General features: G+C 38.7%; 1 protein-coding gene across 1 annotated transcript; it reads left to right on the top strand.

Moving 5' to 3' along the window:
- Window positions 1–323: 323 nt before the first annotated feature.
- LOC117295100 (signal recognition particle subunit SRP72-like) lies at window positions 324–17579 on the top strand. Its single transcript, XM_033777669.1, has 17 exons — window positions 324–449; window positions 1403–1520; window positions 2157–2277; window positions 2813–2878; window positions 3606–3683; window positions 4611–4754; window positions 5903–6027; window positions 6732–6789; window positions 7888–8019; window positions 8848–8976; window positions 10217–10289; window positions 10837–10997; window positions 11633–11736; window positions 13962–14039; window positions 14359–14546; window positions 15492–15645; window positions 16912–17579. The coding sequence occupies exons 1-17, from the start codon at window positions 347–349 to the stop codon at window positions 17084–17086; spliced, it is 2007 nt and encodes a 668-aa protein (XP_033633560.1). The 5' UTR covers window positions 324–346; the 3' UTR covers window positions 17087–17579.
- The last annotated feature ends 1457 nt before the right edge of the window (window positions 17580–19036 follow it).

Below are 19036 nucleotides of genomic sequence, written 5' to 3'. Positions count from 1 at the left end.
GCAAAGATGCAAGCTTTATGGAATTTTGGCTGCGCTGATTTGTGCTTACAATACATCTTGGAACTTGGAAGTTTGACAAGCTTTGTGAAATCGACCCATTCCAAGTTATTTTAAGAATACTTCAATGGGGTGAAATTAACTACTTTACTCAGCTTTATTTTTCATAATTTATTAGTCGTTAGTAAACGACCATTTATTTAATTGCTATTGTTTGTTTTAAACATTCTCCAGATAGTTTTACTGGGGTCTGCTCCAGATAACTTTATTGGGGGTTGTTGGCAAGACTGGCACGCCCCCATCCAAGAGCTGTATACCACGTGACAGGTGTGATGACGAAGGCACCAAGATGGCGACCCCCAGTGCCAACAAAGTACAATCGTTGTATTCCGAATTGAATCGTGCTGGGCAGAATGGCGACTACCAGAGAGCCTTAAATGCATCAAATAAAAGTTTGTACAATATAGATACTTATTGCTCATTGAAAAACACGATTGATGTTGGATAATGAAGCTTTTATGGCGATTTAAATTGCACCATACGGTTTGCGTTTCACATGCTGATTATTACGCAGCAGAGAGTCAAGTGCACAGAATGCGTCCAGTTTCCGGACAAGCCGTGCTCATGTGCTGCAATGAGTGAATCGTAAAATAAACTCAGGAAAAGTGTCCGTATGGCGCCACCACTTTTTCATTCGATATGAAATAATATAATATCTAATTTGGAAAAGTTTCCGTATGGCGCCACCACTTTTTCATTCGATATGAAATAATATAGTATCTAATTTACCTCAATGAGATATCCCTTTTTGTAAAAATGAGTGAAAAGGTGGTGGCGCCATACGGAAAGTTATCCTCTAATTTACCTCAATGAGATATCCCTTTTTCTACAAAGTGAGTGATAAAGACGAAAGTGGTGGCGCCATACGGAACGGAAAGTTATCCTAAACTAAACTCATTTTGTCAGTAACCTTACTAACAGATGAAATTATGTTAAAAAGTTAGAATTATTAATAGGGAAGTCGGTGATTCAGTGACTGGGAGTCCGGGACTGTTTTGTTGGGACATGATTTATGATTTTTTTTTTTTTTTAACTAATTAATAATATAAAATAATAAATATACCTAAAAATTTTGTTTTATATTTGTTAATGTTAAATTAAATATTTAATAAATTAATGAATAAGTTATATAAAGGGCCTATAATTATTATATTATTTGGATAATGAATGTACTCAATTTTCTGCTCTGGCTGCCCAGGAAAACATTGTACTCTCTAGTACTTATGTTTGTGTCAAAAAGTGGCGCTATCTGGACTACTGGCTTATTCTAATATACTAATACTATAACAGTTGCACTGTATGTTACTTTTAATGTATTTTGATTTGCTTTTTCAATTTGGTACAGTCTTGAAGGAATCTAGAAATGATGAGACAGCTTTCCATTGCAAGGTCGTCTGTTTGATTCAACTGTCTCAGTTCCAGCAAGCAATCAAAGAAATTGCAAACCACCCGCCACTTGCAAGGTATTGTAATTGCACCTTTATTGTATTTCTCCAAAAAATAAATAAAAAAAATTATAAGTTCAGTTTACATTAATGTATGATTAATTAAGCTTGGGCGATATCACGATATTATCGAATATCGCGATACTAATTTGGAAACAATTTCGATATCGGATCGATTTGGTTTCAATCGAAATATCGATATATCGCGATATATCGCGATATCGATTAAGTATCGCAATATCGCGATGTATTTCCTAGTTGAGACATCTTGCACCCCATAAGTTTGGAGTTAAACCAGAAGAATAGGTCATTAGAACACCTCTCTTATGCTATGACTGTCTCTTCTACAACTTTCACTTGGAGTTTGAAGACTGATGATGTCAAATTTAATTAATCGCGATTATATCGAATATCGCGATATATTGTTGGCGATATATCGTGAATAAAATAAATCGATATCGCCCAAGCTTATGATAAATTGTGTTTTGAAAATGAGTCCATAGACTACGATCCTTCCAAGAAAAAGGAGAGAAAGCAACAAAACCACCGCAGCGTCACAGTGTCTACACAAGACTCCTTCTATAAGACCAAGAGTCACTGTCAGAGGCCAACTTTTTTAACACAAGATTTTTCGATGATCACTTTCTTTTATAGTGGACTCATGTTTGAGAAAGCTTACTGCCAGTACCGTCTGAATAGAATACAAGACGCTTTGAACACCATTCAACTCGTCAGCGACCCCTCTCCCAAGCTGAAGGAACTCAAGGGTCAAGTGGTAAGTTGAGCATGTGATACTCATTCTCTTGCATCTTGAGATGTGCATAAGGTCTAATATTTGACCTGACAGAATTCAGCCGCCATTATTGACCTACTTTCTCTTGGTCTTGCATCTTTTAATGTCATCCTCGAGGAACAAAAAATCGTTTATTAAAGCCATTGGACCCTTTCGGTACAGAAAAAAGTTCACAGATTTACAAATAACTTACAGGGTTTACAGAAGGTAGTAGTGAAATACTTCTCTTGAAATATTATTCCATGAAATGCTTTACTTTTTGAGAAAACAGTAAAACAATATCAATTCTCGTTAACGAGAATTACGGATCTATTTTAAACGCGCGGATACAAGGGTGGGTTTTCCCATTATTTTTACCTGACTCCGCGATGACCGATTAAGCCCAAATTTTCACAGGTTTGTTATTTGATATAGAAGTTGTGATACACGAAGTGTGGGCCTTGGACAATACTGTTTACCGAAAGTGTTCAATGGCTTTAAACTAATCCTTGTATTTTTTTTATTTTTTTTTATTTAGTTGTATCGTTTGGAGCAGTACAAGGAATGTCTTGATGTGTACAAGGATCTCATTAAGAATACATCAGTGAGTATAAATGATCCCACTCATTATACATCAATGTAGGGTCTTAGATTGTCAAAATAATTGTATAAGTCACCAAGTGTCCGCTTGTTGAGAAAACAGCAAAACTGTCATGGTGTTTTCATGAAGAACCTTGAACCCATCATGGTTTGGTGAGATGAAGCGATGTCATCTGCATCTCTGTCCACATTATTTGCAAATGGACGCCACAGCATTACACAAGTGGAAACCATGAATATTTGAATCTCCAAAACGCCCCTTAAATTTTTACCTAGCATTCTAATGGCTGGTAACATACAGTCACGGCACATTATTATTTTTCTTTTTAGGGGAGTGAAAAATATGTTCACTCGTATACTTTGTGCGCAAACTTTTGTAGACATAGAGACCTACCCAGATCTAACCCTATGACAGGTGTAGCCATCTGTTCTTTGCAGCAGACTTCCGGGCGTCTAGCTGACAGCCTGTGCTAGGTTCTGGGGTTTCCTTGTTGGCTTATTTAGCCGGTATTAAGTGGAACCTTCATGCATTTTTGTTTTTCTTGGGACTACTCCGGCTCTGATCTTAAGGGTTTTGTTTAATGACAAAATAAAAAACGTTGGAATATAAAAATAAAATTTTATGTTGATGTTCCCACTCGGATATTTAGTTTATCTAATTTAATTCACCCACTGGAAATTGGAACTAAGAGTAGGAGGGTTTCTGTTATTGTATTTTCGTGAATCTGCAGGATGAGTTCGACGAGGAGAGACAGACAAATCTATCGGCCGTTGTGGCATCTCTGCAGTTATGGCATCAAAAACCAGTGGTATGGAAAGCTCAAAGGGCAAAAATTCTCTATCTGTCGCCTGGAAAATTATTTGAGTTATTTTTTATTAGATACAATACTTTAGAAGTTTAAAAACAGAATGGTCTAAAGAAGTTACAAAGTTTTTCCTGAAACATATAATTGCAACGATGATGATATAATTTGCAACAATGAGGGTATAATTTTTTTTTTTTAATACCCTTTACATCGTTGTAAGGGTAAAAAAACCAAAACATATTCTTTATCCCCGCTGCAAACATAGCAATTAAATGTTGTATTCTATGTAGATCTCTTAAGAAAGTGTGTCAGCCAGTTGATGGCTAGACCCCAGAGCCTTATGAAGAACTTGACGCTACCATTAAGGCAAAAGTGTGGGTAGGCTGCTATCATATTGTGCATTGTCTTGGGTTCACCACAGTCGCAAAGTAGGGATGCGGAGTAGCCCCACCTGTGTAGACTGCTGCAGCAAGGCCCAACATCAGTGCAGTACATGTTCAGAAGTTGCCATTGACCGCACGGAAGGTCTATTGCAGTTGGTAATGCCCATAGAGTTATATATGAGAACTAGAGGGCACACTGGTGATGCTGCTTGCACAAAAACGCGACGGGACCGCAAAATGACAAGCGTGCCATTATGTACGCGCGTTGGATATGAAACACATGTTTGAGTTTTTTATTGAACGCTCACGCGATACTGTTTGTTCAACTTACAAAATGGCCGCACAAACAAACGCTGTGAGCTGGCTGTTTTGTTAACTTAGAAAATGGCCGCCTGCGCACATGCCGGGGCGCGTATAAAGTCCAGTGTGCTCTCTAGTTCTTATATATACAAATGTAACTCTATGGTAATGCCCTAATTTGTTACCAATTATATTTCTTCTTCCTCTGGTAATTTTTTATATTTTGTGCATCGCTCTCTGTCTCTAGCCCGATCTTGGACTGAGAGATGACACGTTTGAGCTGAACTACAACAAGGCTTGCCTCCTGTTGGGCCAGGGGGAGTATGCCAAGGCCCTGGAACAGCTGGATAGAGCTGAGGAGCTTTGTAAAGAAGGATTAGAAGATGAAGCGGTAAGTCCAAAGATGCGTCTTGTATTATTCCTTAAGCAAGACACTTGTGTTGTGTAATGCATGTAAAAGAACCCAGTGCACTTATCGAAAAGAGAAGGGGTTCGCCCCAGTGTTCCTGGCTGTGGCTGCTGTATGTGCCATAGCACCTTGTAAACCCTATAGAAGATGCTAACTAATTGGGTCTCAGAATCCATCACTGCAATAACCTATCTTTCTGAAAGTGTGTATATAGTTAGCGTTGTGAGTACCCTATTTGGTAGATACGTGTGCTATATAAGACTTTGATATTATTAATCCCATCTAAACTTGTATACTGTAAATTTGCTCAACAGACGCCTGTTGTGCTTTTGTGCTTAATTGGTCTGTATACGTTTGGTAATGACATGGACAATTAATGTCAATAAAAACGTACGTGGTAAGAAGTACAACAGCTTCGGCGATTATAATGCATTTTGAGAAACGTGTCACTTCGAGGTACTGAAGTTAAAGACACTGGACACCTTTGGTAATTGTCAAAGACCAGCCTTCTCACTTGGTGTATCTCAACATATGCACAAAACAACAAAGCCTGTGAAAATTTGAACTCAATTGGGCGTCGAAGTTGCGAGATAATAATGGAAGCAAAAAACACCCTTGTCACGCGAAGTTGTGTGCTTTCAGATGCTTGATTTCGAGACCTCAAAATCTAATTCTGAGGTCTCAAAATCAAATTCGTGGAAAATTACTTCTTTCTCTAAAAGTGTTTATGCTAACAATTATTTTGAGTAGTTACCAATAGTGTCCAGTGCCTTTAGGGAAAAACATGTCAGTTTTTATCCCCTCATATTTGAATAAAAAGATTTACGATTCTAAGATGAAGTCTATTCCTATCAGGGATTATTCTTCCTGCGTGGACATGTTCACTCTGGATTATCAGCGCCACTCAAAATCGCCTCAATCTTTTGAAATTAAATTTACATGGGTTAGTTTTATTGTATATATCTACATATATATAAGATAGAAACTTTGAAGGGTTCCCAAACAAAGGCATGTATAAAGACCCTTTCCTTTGTGTGTCATGTCAGGGTGTCGGTGACTAATTTTACAAGACCCCTAACATTTATTTGATGGTCATGATCATGTTTTCCTTGGCATCCTCATCCGTTTAGGAGATGACGGCAGATGAGATTGAAGCAGAGCTTGGCGTTATCCACGTGCAACGAGCCTACATTCTCCAGCTACTCGGCAGAGCTGATGATGCCATGAAGATTTATAACCAGCTGGTGAAATCACGGTAAGGAACAAGAACTTTCATTGAACGATCTGCAGAAAGATCTCAATGTCTCAAGCAATGTACTTTGCTCATCGTTGTGGACAGGTTAATGGTCTGGGTACTTTTTGTTGATTACAAAATAATAATAATCATAATAATAATAAGACATTTGTAAAGCGCCTAATGCAAAAGCCTCTAAGCGCATTAAAGAAACAATAAAATAAACAATTAGAGAAAGATACAAGATACAAATAGGCAAATTACAAAAAAAGAAGCTTTAAACAAATGAGTGTTCAACAAGGACTTAAAACATTGTAAAGTATTAGCTTGGCGAATATGCACAGGAAGACGATTCCAAAGAAACGGTGCGGCGTAAGAAAAAGATCTGTGGCCATAACAAATGGAAAACGCAATGTCCACAGATTTACATTAAACTCACACAGTTTGAAGATAGTGACAGTGGAAAGCTTCCATTACTTGCTGAGGAGCTGTAGTTTTTGAGAAATGAGTAAAACAAGTGACACAAATTATTTCAGCATGTAAAACGTATTTTCTTAACATTGTTTTACTTGTTTCTCAAAAAGTACAGCACCTCAGCAACTAATACTTTAAGGTATAGCTTTCTACTATCATAACCTTCAAACAGTGTAAGTTTAATGTAAATCTGTGGACAAAGTATGTTTTCTACAGTTGGTATGAACTTTTGTGTTTTGATACTTTTGCAGACCCTCTGACATTGGCCTGATGGCAGTTGCCTCCAACAACATCGTCAGTCTGAACAAGGTAAGTACAGAGACTCAAGAACTGGTGAGAGGGAAAGATAATTTGGTAGTCGGATACATGGTGGCGTGTAGTAGCTGAGCTGTTAAAGACACTGGACACTATTGGTAATTGTCAAAGACTAGCCTTCACAGTTGGTGTATCTCAACATATGCATAAAATAACAAACCTGTGAAAATTTGAGCTCAATCAGTCTTCGAAGTTGCGAGATAATAATGAAAGAAAAAAATACACCCTTGACACACGAAGTTGTGTGCGTATAGATGGTTGATTTCGAGACCTCAAATTCTAAATCAGAGGTCTCGAAATCAAATTCGTGGAAAATTACTTCTTTCTCAAAAACTACATTACTTTAGAGGGAGCCGTTTCTCACAATATTTTATACTATCAACCTCTCCCCATTACTCGTTACCAAGTATGGTTTTATGCTAATAATTATTTTGAGTAATTACCAATAGTGTCCACTGCCTTTAATAACACCGGACTCGAGCTGTGGTGTTTCCAATCAGCCGAGTGTGGGTTCCTGTCCCGGCCTTTGAGCATTTTTTACCATAATTGCTTTGTCCTTCGAATGGGCTTTCCAAATGTTCCTGTCAAGCATGCAATTGCTTATGTCTCCTTATAGACCTTTAGCATGGTGCAGCCATCTTGAAACTCTCCCATTTATATAATAAATGTTACCAAACCGAGGCTGAAAGAACAAAGTAATAAAAATATACAGCACTTATAGAGCGCACAGAATCTGACAAAGAAAAATGCCATTCAAGGGCGCTGGTTCTCAAAGTCAAGAGTCCAGGATTTAAGATATTTTGTTTGAAGAGGTGTGTTTTGAGCTGCCGTTTGAAGATTGAGGGATTATTTTGTGTTCTGAGGTCAAGCGGCAGTGAGTTCCAAAGACGTGGTGCAATGCTGTAGAAAGCTCCGTCTCCATAGCTAAAAATAGTATGTTTTCAAAATGATTATTGACAAAACGATTATTAGTATTCATTATTGTTATTCAATTTGAGGAACATGACCAAGATCGAGGCAGCATGACAAAGGTCTATAGGTTATGTTGGAGCCTTTGTAAATAATCTGTTCTTATTATCATTGATGAAACAGGACCAGAATGTGTTTGACTCCAAGAAGAAGATCAAAGCCACAGCTTCGGACGGCCTTCGTCATAAGCTGACTGGGAAGCAACAGGCAGCTGTGGCATATAATCACTGTATCCTCATGCTGTATACAAACCAGGTGAGATTCTAGCGATGACAGAAGAACAAAGACAGTTTATACCAACTGCGATGGGGTTTGTTAGATTGCCCTTACACACGCCAACTTACGGGGTACTTAACAATGGAACATTCCACAAGGTTAAGCCTATTCAGTAACTCAAATTCTGATTACAATTGTGTGCCTGATCTCATGTAAAGCTAGCCTTTAGTAAAGGCGCACGTGGCACCCCCAGATGTCAAGCACGATCGCAAATATCACGCACGAAAAAAGACCAGCGCGAGCGGCGGAGCCACGAAGCGCCTTTAGCAACTCGTTTTGGGGCCTTTTGTTTTTCTTTACTTTTTGCCACAGATTTGGGTGGGGGAAATGTAATGCATAATGCATGAGCGTGATGAGTTGCTGGCCAATAAGAAGACGCAATACCACAGATCACACGCCGCATGCACGCCCCATTACCTACACACGCATAATGGTGCACTAAAAAGTCACGTGCTGAGGGCAACACACAGAAGGTGCAAATATGAATAACTAATGAAATAAACGAGTTGCTAAAGGTGCTTACCGGCTTCGCCGCTCGCGCTGGTCTTTTTTTGGGCGTGATATCTGGGGGTTCCGCTGCCGCGTGCACCTTGATTAAAGGCTAATGTAAAGCATGATCAGTACTAGTGCAGTTTTTAGTCCAACACTGTACAGTATATCAGCACCCAAACTGTTTGACTAAATAGAACTGCTTGTAAACGCTAGCAGGGGGTCCTTGATTTTCTTGTATACATAGACATTCACTAGCACAAATACAACATTTACCCAAGAGTTCAGGAAGTATTTGTCAATTATTGTTGCTTGCAGTATGACCTGTGCAGAAAGCAGCTGCAGCAGTTGCGTACATCGTATCCGGACAGTGATATACCATGCTTAGTTGAGGCTGCGTTGTACTGCAGGGAGAAGCAAGCTGACAAGGCAGTGAAGATCATTCAGGTAAATGTGTCTTTCAGGAGAAAAGATAAACTTCTATCTGTGGAGAACCACATTTTAGAACTCACTGTTTGTTTAAATCCTATATAGTTGTTTATATACCTCAAGTATAGAATCCTCTAATCTGATTGGTTAAAAATGGAGTCATGGAAATAGCTATGCCCCTTTTTTCTATCAAGATGACGTCATAGTCATAGTGACTATGCCCGGGCCATAGTCAATTGACTATGCCCGCTCTGAAAATAACGCAACAATGATATGAATAATGTACGACTTGCGTTCCGTGTCACGGCGCGACCTTTCAAGTGCTGTATAGTCAGAGTGCTGTTGATTAGAAGAATCTTTATTCGGTACATAAAATAAATATTGACTGCTTAATAATCGGGGAACAGTTAAAATTATAGGCCCTTGGTGATGTCCAAACCATGGCTATGCCCTCAGCTTTGCTTCGGGCATAGCCATGGTTTTGACATCACCTTGGGCCTATAATTTTAATTGTGCCCCTCAAAGCAGTCAATATTTCCATAATATTTATACCATAAAACTAACCTGTGAAAATTTCATTTCAAAAGGTGGTTGCATTTTTGAGATATTGCCACAAATCTGGAGCGGTTTTCCCCACGCAGAAAGAATAATCTACAATTGGAATACAAAATCTTAGAAACTTTCTTGCAGTAACGTTTCCAGATTATGTTTTTTGAGATTTGCACTTACATTAACCTTTCAATTGGTAGAGCAGTTCACATCCTATGTGTTACCAAATAGTAAGGTCAAAGGTTAGAGTTCAATCCACTGACTTGGTCAGTGATGATGTATTAATGAGAGACTCATACCCTGCTAGAAGTTTACCTATACTACCTGTTCGTCAACAAGTTGAAATGACGCCCTCTTGTGCTCAATCATTATGTCATTACAACATTATTATTTTGAAGGGTTGAATTTAAGATAGGAAATGCATATAAATAGTAAACAACCATGTGTTTATCTCTTTTGCAGGAGTAAAGGCTCAGGAAAGAGCCGGTGTGGTCTCGATATTTCGAACAATATACTCTGCTCGTCTTTAGGAGAAAAACAACTTGAGGTGTACCCCCAAGTTCAATATTTGTAGTTGATTCTTATCTTATTTTCTACACCATGCAACGCTTCAAACACCAAAATAGTATTCATTGAACCCGATAGTTATTTCCCAGTTCATTATTCATTAATAAATACTGGTTTGTTTTATGCTCATTGATGTTACCAGGACTACATTCAGAAAAAGAAGACCGTCTCATTGCAAGTGCAGCTGTCATTGGCACAGATCTACATGAGTCAAGGTAAGTTGGATTTCAACACTGATCTTAAATAGCATAGATGTAAATTTTCGCATCGGGGAAAAAGAGTATAATTTGTTTTTACGCTCACACCAATGTGTATTGAGCACTGTATACTCCGTACTTTCCCGAGTTCTGGTAAAAAAATAATCCACAGGCAAATCACTTGGGTGGTATTTGATCCAACAACTCGGATGTCTTACCCCTAGAGCACCAGGCAAGCCCAATTGCAAGAGGCAGTCTGAATCCTTAGCAGAGGGTACTGCATTAATTTGATAGATATTAATTTTTGCATCAAATATAATTTAGTTTTTACCCTTGCACCGATGTGTACTAAGCACTGTCTACTCGGTACTCTTCCGAGTTTTGTGGGAAAAAAACCACAGACAATTCACTCAGGTGGGATTCGAACCAACGACCTGTTTTGTTTTGTTTTGTTAAAGAGTGCCTAAAAATACCCTCTTTAATTTGAGGAGGGTGGGGGTTGAGAGATTCACACATAACCCAAGGAGAATATTTGAGGGTTACAATCACACACTTTTCTCTGCAGGCAATGTGACGGAAGCCTGTAAGGTCCTGAGTAACCTAGGCGCAGACTCCTACAAGCCTGGCATCGTATCAACTCTGGTGGCGCTATACACCAACCTTGAGAACACTGAGGGCGCTATTGGTGTACTTGACAAGGCTGTCGAGTGGTACAAACGAGAAGGGGTAAGTTGGAAGGAGGCAGTCCAAAGTTTGCAGGATGTTTTTTGTCTTCTTTTTTTCCCGATTTGGAGAGTTGTGACATAGAGGGAGTACTTTTTTTTTGTCACATGGTTTATAGACACGTGGTGATAGACAGTGGCCGTTAAATCTCGGTCATTATACAATTTATTTGTTAAACATCAAGAGAAAACCATGTAGTAGAATGCTCCCGTGGGGCTTTTAAAACCAAGATAAACCGCCGATTAGAAAACATTCCGAAGACCTCGTTTCAGTTTAGCATGCTTCGGCAAAAAATCAACAAATTTGGGTCCAGAAAGAAAAATTAGGGAGAACCCTGTATGCACATGTTCACAAAGTTCTAGTAACGTGAGTGGTTGGCATGCACGTGTACAGTAAGCACTCCGGTGTGGCGATTAATAAAATAGTGACGTCTTCTGAGAAATAGTGACTTCTTCTGAAAAACTTTTTTTGTGGCTTGTTTGTTGTGTAAATCTAAAGGCATTTTCTGTGTGTGAATAATTTAATGAAACTATGAAAGTATGTAGTATTGTAACGCAAAATTTTGGCTGCTGCAGATTCCTTCAAATATAAACATTCATGACTTATAGCAAGCAATCTAACTTGTGTTTGTGAAACAGGGACAGCAGAACGAGCTGAATACACTCCTTAGAGAGAACACCAACTTCAAGTTGAAACAGGGAAAATCTCAGGCCGCTGTCAGCATGCTGGAAGATCTAAGAAAGTGAGTGTAGTATAGGCATGATATTCTTTCACTTGGGAAAAATCTTAAAGGGTGGCTGCAGTGTTTTTTTCATTCATTTAAGCAATAAAACATGACTTTTTAAACCTGAATTTTTTTAATTTATTTTTTATTTAATGCGCAAGTATTTTTTAAATGGTTTTCAAGAGATTAAACGTTTGCATAAACGTGACGTCATGTCGGTAACCCGAGCCGTCGGGCCCCCTGGCTGTGTGCATATAGAGACGTGTGCACTGAGTGGCCTGGTACCTAGGCGCGTGTAGTTACGTGACGTCGATGGTAGGGGGGGGCGGTAACAACCCACAAAAGGGTCATTACGCAAGTCAGATATGTCGGGAATAAACAAAACACATTTTATTGATGTTCAATACATATATCAGAAATTAATGACAGCAAAATTAACTGTTTTATTTTAATTCACTGCAGCATCCATTTAACAAGTGCGATTAAAGACACTGGACACTTTAAGTAATTGTCAAAGACCAGTCTTCTCGCTTGGTGTATATCAACATAAATATGCATAAAATAACAAACCTGTGAAAATTTGAGCTACATTGGTCGTCGAAGTTGCGAGATAACTAAGAAAGAAAAAATACCCTTGTCACATGAAGCTGTGTGCTTTCAGATGCTTGGTTTCGAGACCTCTAAATCTAATTTCTGAGGTCTCAAAATCAAATTCGTGGAAAATTACTTCTTTCTCGAAAACTACGTTCCTTTCGGAGGGAGCCGTTTCTCACAATGTTTTATACTATCAACAGCTCTCCATTCCTCGTTACCAAGTAGGTTTTTATGCTACCAATCATTTTTAGTAATTGCCAATAGTGTCCAGTGCCTTTTAATATAAAGCCAACACCATGTGTACATGTAGGTCAGCCCTTTTCCTCGGTAAAGTATTTCTAGTTTTTTCAAAAGGCCAAATATCATGTCAAGGTGTAGCATTGGTTCTCTGGTTTCACAGAATTCAGGAAAGTAAGTAGTGTTTAAAGGCACTGCACAAGTTTGGTAATTGTCAAAGACCAGTATTCTCACTCGGTGTATCCCAACATATGCACAAAATAACAAATCTGTGAAAAATTTGACTCACTGGTCATCAAAGTTGCAAAAAGAATAATAAAAGAAAAAACTCCCTTGCTGCACAAATTTGTGTGTTTTCAGATGCCCATTAAATGGCTTCAGGCCTGAAGTCTTTTATTATTTGAGTGAGAAACTACCGCTCTCTAAAAAACTATGTTACTTCAAAGGGAGCCGTTTCTCACAATGTTTTATACTATCAACAGCTCTCCGTTGCTTGTTGCTTAGTAAGTTTTTATGCTAACAGTTATTTTATGGTGTCCAGTGCCCCTTTAACACACATTTGTGAAAGGGTAAAAAGAAACTATACAAAATAATACCTCTGTTTTTCCCATCAACGCATCAAACATGTGTGAAACGTTTCAGCTGATCAGAGGATTTCCTCTTTTTCCTTCCCTTTCCCAGTGCCAAAGGAAACTGAAGAAAAAATGTACGTTGTTTAGAATACAATTTCCTTGTTTTTTGTTGTTGACAATAACAGTCTCATGTTTAATGAAACATTGTATGGCCATTACAATAACGGACTTCATGCACACAATGTCATTTGAGTAGGATGCATTCGGCTAAAGGTCAAAGGAAGGTTGATTCATCATGTGTGCCATGCATACATAGATTTGCATTTTCCATTGTTTCATCATTGCTTTATCTCCAATATGGTGGCGTGATATGACCTCAGTAAGGTCCATAGGTGACCAAAAAACAACACCTTATTTACCCTGACAAACTCGGGGCCCAATTTCATGGGCGCTTACGGTAGCAGGGAATTCCGTGCTTATGTTAGGCGTATTTCACGTGTCAGCAAGGTATTTTTGCTTGTGTGTGTGCGCGTGTGAAGTGCAGAATAGAGCAGTAAGCAGAGCCATGAAATTGGGTCCAGGCAGTTTGGCTAGAGTGTGCCCCCAATCTTCCAATACTAAACTCTTCTCCTATGTCACTCCACACCGTATTATTTGTGTTTAGTATTTGAATCCCTGACCCTGTGATATGCAATTCTTAATTGGGTCTATCGGCCCGGGTCCTACTGAATCCTTCATTATGGCTACTTGATTTAGAAAGATTTGTGACTTAAAGGGTTAATGCTACAAACTTTTACAAAGCTCTTATTTTCTGTTTCTTGAATGTATTTCTTGTTCCAGGAGTAACCCAGATGATGTGAGAACTCTAGCCCAACTCATCTCTGCCTACTCCAAGTTTGATCCTCAGAGGGCCCAAGAGTATCCTTTGCTGTTTTATAATTCCATTTGCTCACCCCCCCCAAAAAAAAACCCCAAAAAAAACAAAACAGAATAGTAATAGTTAAAACATAAGGGGGGAACAATAAAATAAAAAAATTAAACAGCACCAAGACATGCACGGATTTGACATAGAGTCTTTAACTCACACAGCAGGTGTGTTATAATTATTATTATTAATAACGACAATAACTAGAAGTGTAAGTTTGACAAAAAAAACAGTTTCATACTGAAATACACATAATAATTTATCACATCATCAGAGACACAAATGAAACGTTTCTTAATTCCGCAATCCAAGACTGAGCAAAGAGCTGCCCCCAGTGGAGGCCTTTTCGGGCGCGTTAGACGTAGATGCCCTGGAGACCATGCCCCTCTCTGTGACATCACGCCAGATGAAGAAGACCGGCGGGAAGACGGAGAAGGCAGAGACACCCGAGAGTAAGGAATCTACGGACGTTGTCAAGAAGAGAAGAAAGCGCAAGAAGAGTAAGTTTATCTTATAATAATAATAATAATAAGGTAATGGCTTCTTGTACTCAGTGACGCTCATGGTGCTTCAATATTCAGTATTTTCCTGCAAGTGGAACTACATTTGATTTATGAGACCTACTCCTTTTACATAGCACCATGTAATAGTAACACAAGGTGATGTGGCGCAATATGCTGCCAATCAAACCAGGAGCACCGGGGCGAACCCCTTCTCTTTTTGATAGGTGCACCGGGTTCTGGCTGAATAAAATAGGACAAAATAAGTGAACTTTTTTTATTAAGTAAGCTTGGGTGTGGTCCCTGGCTACACGGCAGCTAACAGTTGTATGGCTTCTGTCGATAGAAAAAGTAATTTGTTTTGTAATGTATTTTTTACTGTTTATGGTAAAACTTTAATTTATTGTTATGTACTTTTTGTAAAAATAAACTCAACATGTAACGCACAAAAATAATCACAGTTTTCCGAAATTGAGTGAATTTTCATGGTGGGGTGAGAAGTGAATGGCGCTATGTTAAATAATGCATAAATGCTAAATTGGACCCTTTCGGTACAGACAAAAAAATAAAAGTTCACAGATTTACAAATAATTTACAGGGTTTACAGAAGGTAATGGTGAAAGACTTCTCTTGAAATATTAGTCCATGAAATGCTTTACTTTTTGAGAAAACAGTTAAACAATATAAATTCTCGTTAGCGAGAATTACGGATTTATTTAAAACACATGTCATGACACGGCGAAACGCGCAAAAACAAGAGTGGGTTTTCCCGTTATTTTCTCCCGACTCCGATGACCGTTTGAGGAATTTTCACAGGTTTGTTATTTTATATATAAGTTGTGATACACGAAGTGTGGGACTTGGACAATACTGTTTACCGAAAGTGTATAATGGCTTTAAAGAGATTTTCTCAAATAAGCTTCTTGTGTATCAACCTAACTTTAGGGCACCTTCCAGCGAACTGTGACCCTACTGCGACCCCTGACCCCGAGCGCTGGCTACCTCAGCGGGAGCGGACTTACTACAAGGGCAAACGGAAAACCAAGAAGGGTGCCATCGGCAAGGGAACTCAAGGTGCTACGGCTGGCAGCAGTGAAATGTAAGTTGTACACAGTGTCCACACCTCTTCAGAGGTTTCCAAATTTTATCTGAATTTCTTACTTTTTTATGTCCACCTGAGGCCGATCTCATGGAGCTGCTTAAGCACAAAGAGCCGCTTAGCATAGCAAAATTACCATAATAAGCATGGTAACCAATCACAAACAGGATACATTGCACTGTATTTTGGCCGGTAAGCTGTTTCTGCTCAGCAAGTTTTTTTCTGTGCTAAGCTCTGGGCCAAATTTCATCAAACTTTTTGGCAGACAAACTTGCTGAGCACAAAAAAACTTGCTTAGGGGAAATAGGTTACCAGCTAAAATACCATACAATTTACATTGCTGCAACTGGTGACTGGGTAGTTTTTATTTTTGCTTATGAAAGAAATTTTTGCTTGACAGTATTATGAAATATGGCTGTTGGTTACCCCCTTTACAGTCCATACGGATGTTAGCATGGGTATCATCCATCAGAAGCCCGGCTGGTAGAGCAAAAAGCACTACCTCTCCAACTTTTACGAAGCAATCATGGTTAAGTGTCTTGCTTAAGGACACAGGTGTCGCAAACGGGACTCGAACCCACACTCTGCTGATCATACACCAGGGCCCAATTTCATAAAACATGTAAGCACAAAAATTTGCTTAGCATGAAATTTCTTCCTTGATAAAAACAGGATTACCAACCAAATTTACATTTATTGCATATTGCTTGATACTGATATTCAGCTGTTGTTTGATTATCCTGAAAATCACGTGGAAACTTGGTTGGTAATCCTGTTTATATCGAGGCAGAAATTTCATGTTTAGCAAATTGTGGTGCTTAGCAGCTTTATGAAATTGGGCCCAGTGCATAAAGATCCATAGGTGACCGGTTTCTCCCCAGGAACTGTGGGGCTTTGGACCCAAATTTTGAAAGTGTTGCCAAGTGACACTGAACTGAAATGAGGTCTTCAGAGTGTTTTCTTTTGGTTTTATCTTGGTTTGAAATGCCCTAATCACAATGTGCATTCTGGAGCATCATAAATGAGTTCAGCTAAATGATTTTTGTTGGATATATAGTAAAGGATTTCAGACGTTACACTTTAGAAGAGTTACCGACAAAGCTCTAATTCTCTCTTTCTCTCTTTCTTTCTTGTTTTTATCAAGGAAAACAATTTCATGCTAAGCAAACTTTCGTGCTTACATGTTTTGTGAAATTGGGCCCAGAGCTTGAATCAAGTTCACTTCATTTTATCTCTTGAATTGTTTTCTTTCATCACTTAACACAGGGATGCCAGTAAGACTACAAGCAGTACGCCAAGCTCCCCTCGAGCCGGCGTGGGACAGCCGTCGGCTCCAACCCCCTCTGTTGCCTCTGGAGCAGGTCCATCACCACGACAGCAGAAACAACAAGGAGCTAAAAAGAAGCAGAAAAACAAGAAGAAAAGTGGCCAGAAATGGTGATTAGCAAAAAGAAAAACAAATAGCAGCTTAGCTGGAATTCATGCTTACCAATGCTGTTTGCTGGTAAGCGATTCTGAGCTATGTTCAGTGCATTTTAAGGCGGGTAAAGCCTGGTTCATACTTTCTTCCAAATGTGAACTTTTATGTCACAGCACTGTTTTGGCTCGGATCGTTTCTCAGGAGTTGAGCACAATTTTCAACTCTGCCGAATTATTCGTTGCGAATTTGTGACTATAAAACTTGAAGCACATTCGCAGGAAGCATGATCCTGGCTTCATATCTGGTTAGCAAAAATTCTGTGCTAAGCATGTTTAAGCTTTAATCTTTGACCAGGACTGAGCTTGTATCGTGGAGCGTTTGTTGCCTCTGCTTGCCCTACGGGTGTCTACAGACAATACAACAACATAAACCAGTCGAAAAGCTTGGGCGATATCACGATATTATCGAATATCGCGATATAAATTTGGAAACGATTTCGATATCGGATCGATTTGGTTTCAATCGAAATATCGATATATCGCGATATATCGCGATATCGATTAAGTATTGCAATATCGCGATGTATTTCCTAGTTGAGACATCTTGCACCCCATAAGTTTGAAGTTAAACCAGAAGAATAGGTCATTAGAACACCTCTCTTATGCTATGACTGTCTCTTCTACAACTTTCACTTGGAGTTTGAAGACTGATGATGTCAAATTTAATTAATCGCGATTATATCGAAGATCGCGATATATATTGTTGGCGATATATCGTGAATAAAATAAATCGATATCGCCCAAGCTTACCAGTCGACAGTATATATTATTCACAACATTGACAATGGTCGAGTTGGTCTTTGAAAAGCGTTTGTAACCGTTTGTTATAAAATGCATATGGTTAGAAAGATGTTGTCAAAGTAGAATACAATGATCTACACAATGTTGCCTCGAAATTGCGTGGTTTTCCTTTTACTTTGCGAACTAACACGGTCAGCCATTTATGGGAGTCAAAAAGGCCCAACGTTTTGTTCTTGCGCCTCTATGAGGCAATAAGCAATTCTGAAGCATTTGGAGGGGCATCAAGGCAACAACCTTGGGCAGGGATGTGATTTCCTATGTTGTCCATCTCAAGCTGATTTTCTTTCTAGTTTCTAGGTCAACCCCAAATTGTGACCCTTCTTTTAAGACGATATTTCTCAAGATTTGAAACTGCATGCCAATTTTCTGATGGTTAATATCAAGAGAACTTCTTTGCAGTTTTCTTCAAGTTATAATTTCTGTGATTGTCATATCCTTAAAATTATCAGAAGTATTATAAACATAAAAGCGTTGAACAAGATCAGCAAATTCCAAATATTCTGGTTTGTGTGTTTGTTGTGTTGTTATTCCTAGCACGGTTAAATGTTAAAGGCACTGTACACGTTTGGTAATTGTCAAAGACCAGTGTTCTCACTTGGTGTATCCCATCATAAGCATAAAAAAACAAGCCTGTGAAAATTTGGGCTCAATCGGTCATCGAAGTTGCGTGAAAATGATGAAAGAAAAAAAAAACCTTGTTGGACGAATTTTTGTGCTTTCAGATAGGAATGACAGACTTATAGCTAGAAGTCTTTTAGTATTTTAGTGAGAAATTACCTCTTTCTCAAAAACTACGTTACCTCAGAGGGAGTCGTTTCCCACAATAATTTATATTAACAACAGCTCTCCAATGCTCGTTACCAAGTCAGTTTTTAAACTCGTATTTGTTTTAAGTAATTACCAACCGTGTACCTTCCCTTTAATCCCTTATAAATATGGATGTAGTACAATAAAACTAAAGTGTGAACATTTTTGAGATACATCGCCAAATGCATGAAGGATAATCCCTGATAGGAATACTTGATCTGGGAGTTGTTGGTGACATTAACGCTCCTCAGATTCAAATTTTGGGGTATAACAACTTTTGTGAAATATTTCTCAAAATACTTTG

The sequence above is a fragment of the Asterias rubens genome, chromosome 9 (assembly GCF_902459465.1).
Source record: "Asterias rubens chromosome 9, eAstRub1.3, whole genome shotgun sequence".
NCBI classification, from domain to species: domain Eukaryota; kingdom Metazoa; phylum Echinodermata; class Asteroidea; order Forcipulatida; family Asteriidae; genus Asterias; species Asterias rubens.
The sequence above is the reverse complement of the archived record's forward strand: the minus strand, read 5'-3'. Positions and strand labels throughout refer to the sequence as shown.

What these genes read in the sequence shown, in the direction of transcription:
- LOC117295100 (XM_033777669.1), top strand. Translation starts at nt 347, where the DNA reads ATGGCGACCCCCAGTGCCAACAAAGTACAATCGTTGTATTCCGAATTG. An exon ending in ATCTCATTAAGAATACATCA is followed by an intron (nt 2,879 to 3,605) that starts GTGAGTATAAAT and finishes GTGAATCTGCAG; the next exon opens with GATGAGTTCGACGAGGAGAG. An exon ending in AGTGGTACAAACGAGAAGGG is followed by an intron (nt 10,998 to 11,632) that starts GTAAGTTGGAAG and finishes TTTGTGAAACAG; the next exon opens with GGACAGCAGAACGAGCTGAA.